Raw genomic sequence first — 7,559 nt, forward strand, 5'->3', positions numbered from 1 at the left:
AAATTATGTATCTTAGGCAGTCAATTTATTTTCTCCCCTTTTCATTTACATCATCAGAAAATGGAAAACATAGTATATATTTCATGTTGGTGCAAAGATTAAATGGAATTTTGTGTATAGATTGTCTCTCATAAAGAATGTGTTCCATAAAGAATGTGAACCTTTATGAATGTATGAATACTTATGTTAGACATTTGAAATAAAGGATTTACAGTGTAATCAGGGAAACTAGCTGCTTGGCTTCAGAGCTTTGAAAGATCAGAGGCATGAACTTCTCATGACTCCAGAGATGGGTGTCTCACTTTCACAATATGATGCTAAACAAAAGATTGATACATAATTAGAATAGAGTATGTCTTCTGAACAGTGAAATATGCAAGATCCTATGAATACTATGTAATACTATGATATATATTGAGGGAAAGTTTAGTTATGATTAAAATGATGCAAGGGAACAGGGGTATATGATTTGAATATTTAAAAATATTGTTCTTTAACAGCCTACAGTGGAAATCTCCATATTAAAGTTGTACCTACAGTGGGCATCTCTATGATAAGGTTGCACACTTACTACCTGGCCATTAAGTTTACACACTCCTCTGAAGCATGTATAGATGGATTGTGTGACTTTCCTTTTTCTAGCCATATTTCAGATATTTTTATTAGATCAAACTTTGTTAGATGTATTAATGTCAAGTATTACTGTCCTAGGACAACTTCTGTATCTTTATCTGTAGTATCATGTCTTGATACAATTGATTGACTTATATAGAACCAACACTGACTGCAAAACTATTTAAAATAACTTTAAAATATGAGTGGCATATAATACCACACAATAAAACCAAATAGATGAAGAAAGCAGAATGAAGACAAAGTAAGCACTGGTTATTATATGAAAACAGAGGTAAATTTAAAAAACTGAATACATATGTTAAGTTCCAATGTACCAGCTAAAGGCAGACCATAAATTCAGATCTGGGCTTTTAACAGCCAGAACAAAGTAGAAAATCTTCTCATTACACAACTAACTACCCATATCAAAATATAGTCACATATTTTTTCTGAAGTACATTTGTAGAACTGAGATTTGGTAAGTTTCTCTAATAGAGCGGTGGATGGAAACTGGCAGTCACCAGCTGGGTCCCACACACAGATTTGTTTGGCTTTGTTTGTGCTATGTAATATCTTACAAACATTTTGCTTAATTATTGACATTTAAACATCAAGAGATTTATACACTAAATTCCAAATTCCAGGTCTCTCTTCACACATCAACACAGTTGGGCACATAATGCCTGTCTGTCTGCCAGGAGCTGCACAGCCACCCCTTCAGACAGGACATGTGTCCTCCGATTTACCTCGTATCCCATCAATTCCTAGCGTCAGAGGTCATTCCTCATCATGCTTCCACTTTTAATTTTGTATTTAGTGATTTTCTCCAACTTTACCAAGCCTGCTTACCTCATTTCTGTCTCCAGCTGGTCCCAGAAAGGCAACCGAGTTTGTACCCCTAGAGAAGGACATCAAATATATATTTATCCATCAAGCCCTTAGAAACATCATTTCTCAAAGAAACTATAAGATATGAGATAGTCAACTTCTGACTTCCTTGGAAATAAAAACACAGAAGGAAAACACAGAGGAAAACAGAAAATCCCTGGAGCTAATAATATGAAAGTCATTTAGGCTTGTTTTGGAGTATTATAATACTTCAGCATTTCCTGTAAATGCTATGCCTTCCAAGTAATTTTCTGATTTTGTTAATTGTAAAAAAATTTAAATGCAGACATCAACATAATGCAGAGGCAAAGAACAGCCCTGATAAAACGGAGAAATCAATCTGGAATTATTTTTTTCTAAGGTGACTGAAAAACTGCACAATGTCCATATGGATAACTGATACCTGATTATATTTCAAGAAGAGCTCAAGACATTACTATTTTAGATTAATGGGAATAATAGAATTTTTTTTCTTACAGATATTTTAAGTAAATATCTTATTTGTAGTATGACATGTTTTATTTAAAGTGTGAATCATAAATATACAGCTCAATGAATTTTCCCAAATAAACACATTCACCTAACTGTATCACCAAGACAAAAATTAAAAGATTACCTACAACCTCAAACCCTCTCTCAGTCCCTCTGTCATTAGCTAGCCCGCCTCCCCAAATCACTCTCTTGGCTTTTATTGCAATTAGTTAGTATTGTCTATTTGTTAATTTTATATAAATAAAGTCATACAGATTGTAATATTGCGTACAGCTTCCTTAGTTCAACACTATAATTGGAGGATTGATCCATGTTTTTATATGACTGTGTTAGTTAGGGTTCTTTAGGGAAACAGAATCAACAAGAGATGCCTATAAATATAAGATTTAAAAAAGTGTCTCATGCCACTGTGGGTATGCACAAGTCCAAATTTTGTATGGCAGGCAGCAAAGTGGCAACTCCAATGAAAGTGTTCGATGAACTTCTCAGGAAATGCTTCACTGGTCAGCCGAAGAAGTGAAGGTCCTCTATCTGTCTCTCTTAAAAGTCTTCAACTGACTGGATTAAATCCAGCTGATTGCATTCTCTCATTGTGGAAGACATGCCCTTCATTGATGTCATCAGTCACAGCTGCAGCCAATTGATGATTTAATAAGCCAGCCTTCTGTTTATTAACCAGCCATAAATGTCCTTGCAGTAATGGTTAGGCCAGTGCTTGCTTGATGAGACACTTGGGTACCATCACCTGGCCAAGTTGACACATGGACCGAACCATCACAATGACCAGTAATTTTTACTTTCTGATTTCCATATAGTATTCCATTGAACACACTGCAGTTTGTTTATCTATTTTACAGTAGATAAATATTTGGGCTATTTCTAATTTTGGGCTATTACAAATCGTGCTACCGTATGCCTTTTATTACAACACTGTGCCAGTTTGAATGTATTGTGTCCCCCAAATGCCATTATCTTTGTGGTCTTGTGGGACAGACGTTTTGGTGCTGGTTAGATTTGCTTGGAATGTGCCCCACCCAGCTGTGGGTGGTGACTTTGGTGGGATACTCCCATGGAGGTGTGACCCCACCCATTCAGGGTGGGCCTTGATCAATGGAGCCATATAAAACATGCTGACTCAAAGAGACTGAACAGAGTGCAGCTATGAGTGACGTTTTTAAGAGGAGCAAGCTTGCTAGAGAGGAACATCCCGGGAGAAAGCCATTTTGAAACCAGAACTTCGGAACAGACGCCAGCCATGTGCCTTCCCAGCTAAGAGAGGTTTTCTGGACGCCATTGGCCATCTCCAGTGAAGGTACCCGATTACTGATGTGTTACCTTGGACGTTTTGTGGCCTTAAGACTGCAACTGTGTAGTGAAATAAACCCTCATTTTATAAAAGCCTATCCATCTCTGGTGTTTTGCAATCTGCAGCATTAGCAAACTAAGACAGATTTTGGTACCAGAAGTGGGGTGCTTTTGCTGCTGAGTTTGCAAATACCAAACATGTTGGAACGGCTTTTTAAGTGGATAATGGGGAGTTTCTGGAAGAATTGTGAGGAGCTTGATAGAAAAGGCCAAAACTGCTTTAAAGACACTGTTTGTGGAAATATGGACTCTAAAGATACTTCTGATGAGGTCTTGAACAGAAATGATGAATGTGTTGTTGCAAACTGGAAGAAAGGCGAACCTTGTTTTAAAGTGGCAGAGAATTTGGCAAAATTGAGTCCTGGTGTCAGATGGAAGGAAGAATTTAAAAGTGACAAACTGGAATACTTAGCTGAGGAGATCTCCAGACTACCTGTGGAGGATATATCCTGGCTTCTCCTTGCAGCTTACAGTAAAATGCGAGCAGAGAGAGATAAACTTAGAACTGAACTCTTGGGTTCCAAGAAACCAGAAACTGATGGCTTGGAAAATTACAGGCTTCCAGGGGGTGGAATCCCAGAAGCTACAGCCCAACGTGAGGATGGAACCAAACATGGAACCCAGCCGCCATTTCAGTACAAGCCAAGATTGGAAAAGGAGTTAAGCAGAAAGGATTTGTGGAAACTCCTATTGTCTGATGGCTTTGACCCCTGCATGCTTCATGCAAAGCCAACAGAATTTTTGCGAGATCTTTATAGACGGAGCCATTGCCGGTCTGGACTGGAGGAGACAGACAAGGAAAAAATTAAAGGAAAAATCTCTTCAAAGACAGAGCCATGGAGGTTGAGGTCTGGAGTCAAGAGGTTTAGGGCTGGGAGAGCGGAGCAGCCCACACGCATGGAAAGGGTGAGTTTGCCCTGGAGGTCGAGGGCGGGCTTTCCACCTCGATGCTCTGGAAGAGTTTTGCCACCTCAGGTCCCAAAGAGGTTGGAGCACATTCCCAGGGAATTGGGGAGAGCCTGGCTGCCACCACACTGTTCTGAAGGGGTTGAGCGTGTGCCCCGGAGATGGAAGGGAATCCGGGAGCTGCCCCGATGTTTGAGGAGGGTGGGGCCGAGAAGGTGGTCTCCCCAATGTGTGGGTATGTTGGAGCACTCACCTAAGCGTTTGGAGAGGAAAGGGCTGCCGAAAAGGCCCTTAGGAAGAGTTAGGCTCCCACTCTCTCAAGCCCCAAGGATGCAACGTTGTTCTGTTAATGACTCTCAGACCTTGAAATCTAATGGAGTTTGTCCTGCAGGTTTTAAGAACTGTTTTGGTCCTGTTAACCCTGTTTTCCTTACTGTTTCTCCTTATGGCAATGGAAATGTTTATCCTATGAATGTCCCTCCTTTGTATATTGGAAGCATATAACTTGTTCTAAGTCCACAGATCCAAGCTAAAGGAAAAGTTTGCCTTAGGACTGACCACGCCTATATTTGAGTTTGATGGGATTTTGTACTTAACTATTGTTACTGAAATGATTTAAGTTTCTGTGGTATTGTGGGATGAATGTATTTTGTATTTGGAAAGATAATGTCATTTTGGGGTCCAGGGGGTGGAATGTGCCGGTTTGAATGTATTGTGATGAAATGAATGTATTTTGTATTTGGAAAGATAATGTCATTTTGGGGTCCAGGGGGTGGAATGTGCCAGTTTGAATGTATTGTGTCCCCCAAATGCCATTATCTTTGTGGTCTTGTGGGACAGACGTTTTGGTGCTGGTTAGATTTGCTTGGAATGTGCCCCACCCAGCTGTGGGTGGTGACTTTGGTGGGATACTCCCATGGAGGTGTGACCCCACCCATTCAGGGTGGGCCTTGATCAATGGAGCCATATAAAACATGCTGACTCAAAGAGACTGAACAGAGTGCAGCTATGAGTGACGTTTTTAAGAGGAGCAAGCTTGCTAGAGAGGAACATCCCAGGAGAAAGCCATTTTGAAACCAGAACTTCGGAACAGACGCCAGCCATGTGCCTTCCCAGCTAAGAGAGGTTTTCTGGACGCCATTGGCCATCTCCAGTGAAGGTACCCGATTACTGATGTGTTACCTTGGACGTTTTGTGGCCTTAAGACTGCAACTGTGTAGTGAAATAAACCCTCATTTTATAAAAGCCTATCCATCTCTGGTGTTTTGCAATCTGCAGCATTAGCAAACTAAGACAATCTCCAAACATCTCCAAGCATCTCCAAGCATCTCCAAGTGTCAGCAGCAGTGTCAGCTCTGAGCTTCTCTCCAAAATGACCCCCTCAACTGCTCTGAGGTCCTTCTGTTTGTGAGCTCTTTAATAGGACTCCAGTGATTAAATCAAGACCCACCCTGAATGGACAGAGTCCATATCGCCATGGAAATAATTTAATCGAACGTTTCACCCACAGTTGATTGAGTCATGTCTCCATGGAAACACTCAATCAAAAGGTTCCAACCTAATGAACACTAATCCGTCTGCCCCCACAAGACTGCATTGAAGAATATGGCTCTGGGGGTGGGGGTGGGGGAGACATAATACATCCGAGCTGGCACAGTCGTTTCGGAGCTATTGAGCTATCACCCAATGCCCTGGGGAGACCGTGCCCAGGACCCACCAGTCCAGGAGTTTGCAGGGAAGCACCTTAGCTGCCCTTTGAAGCTTCTGAAAGACTATTCCCCAGGGTCTCCTTCCCCAAAATAATTACCAAGAGCTTGGAACACCAGCTTCCTCTAACCCTTTCAGGGCCAGGACCGTTTTCAGCCTCCTGGGAACCTGAGCCCAGGCACTCCCACCCTGCACTCAAGCCCCTCTGGGAATGGGGCGGGCTTCCCTGTGCCACCTGGTCGTCGGCCACCGGGGCAAAGTCCATACAGGGGAGCCTGCTGCCCCACTGGGATTGCTTTGGAACCAGAGGAGACCTGCATTAGGAGTGTGGCTCGTCTGCAGACCAGCACCCCTTCCTGAACCCACTGGATGGGACTCTCTGGCCTTAACCCTTCCAGGGGAGGGCTCCCCGCCACCCACCAGCTGCCCATGGACAGAGCCAGGCTCCACCGCTTCCGGGAGCCTGCCTGTGACGGAGGCTCCCTGAGGGTCTGTGGAGAGCCGCTTTCCGGGTTAAGGCCTAGTGGACACGCTGCAGCCTGCTCTAGAGTACACCCCTCCCATCGAGTGAGCCAAGATGGCGCTCACATCCTGCTTCCGCATATGACGCATGAGGCAGCGGTTGCTGCTAGCCTATTGTACACGCTTACGTAGTGCCAGCTTATTGGTTGTGACTATTGTATATAAGAGATTACCCGGGCTAGCCTCGGGGAGACAGCCCACAAGGAGCCGTGCCTGACGGCCGCATAGAGGTTGTTCTCCCACGGGGTATAGGGCCTCGTGTGGAAAATGTAACAGAGAAAGTTTCTTCTTGACTCCAGTAAAAGGCTTACGCTCACCGCCATTGTGTGCCTCGAGTGTCAGTTTGTCTGTGTCTCTCTCTCTCTTCCCCTCTGTTCTCCTTGCCGGCAGAGGACAGGACGCGCGGAACAGAGCGAGAAGGCGCCGGACAAGGGTCACCAGGAGAAAGCACTGAGGCCAGGCCTGGTCCTCCAGGAGCATGTTGACAGGTTGAGGGCAATTGGCCATCCTCAACAACGTGAGACGTTCCGACTCTAGAGTGTCAAACCAGGGGCCAAGCCCTGGAATGCTGGAGCCAACAGAACCTGCGAGGAAACCACACCCTGGCTGGGCAGGGGTTAGGGCGGCACACGCCACCCTCGATTCGCTGGCCACTCTCCGACGGGCTCAGGCCCGGCCAGCTCAGCGGCTCCCATGCCCGCCCCGGGCTCCCGGCTCGGACATGAGGACATGCGGTGCCAGCTCGTCTCCTGAGCACGAGGACCACCCTGGCCAGGGCCCCTGCCCCTCTCCTGGGCCCGCGGATCCTTGAGCCAGACTCCCACCTCCTGCCTTTCCACCCAGGACCCCTGGCCTGTCTGGGTGGCAATGTTAACTCTTCCAATGGGGAAATCCAGTTCTTGTGTCTTTTTCTTTTAATGATAAAAGCAATCAGTCTATTCTCTCATGAAGAATTTAAACCATCTGGAGGAGTAGATAGCAGAGAGGAGCCCCCTGGGACCATGACTGAGATCATCCCCAGGGCATCTGGGTGTGCACGGCCAGGCGTCCTGCAGCACCCGAGG

The 7,559-nt window shown here is 44.7% G+C and overlaps 1 protein-coding gene across 1 annotated transcript in view; it reads left to right on the plus strand.

Moving 5' to 3' along the window:
• NTSR1 (neurotensin receptor 1) overlaps positions 1–7,306 on the plus strand; it is a 47,442-nt gene extending 40,136 nt beyond the window's left edge. Inside the window, exons 4-5 of the mRNA XM_037811177.1 lie at positions 6,372–6,462; positions 7,166–7,306. Coding sequence (XP_037667105.1) covers positions 6,372–6,462; positions 7,166–7,306 — 232 coding nt within the window. The remainder of the gene's footprint in view (positions 1–6,371; positions 6,463–7,165) is intronic.
• The last annotated feature ends 253 nt before the right edge of the window (positions 7,307–7,559 follow it).

This window comes from Choloepus didactylus, chromosome 19 (assembly GCF_015220235.1).
Source record: "Choloepus didactylus isolate mChoDid1 chromosome 19, mChoDid1.pri, whole genome shotgun sequence".
In the NCBI taxonomy this organism is placed as follows: domain Eukaryota; kingdom Metazoa; phylum Chordata; class Mammalia; order Pilosa; family Megalonychidae; genus Choloepus; species Choloepus didactylus.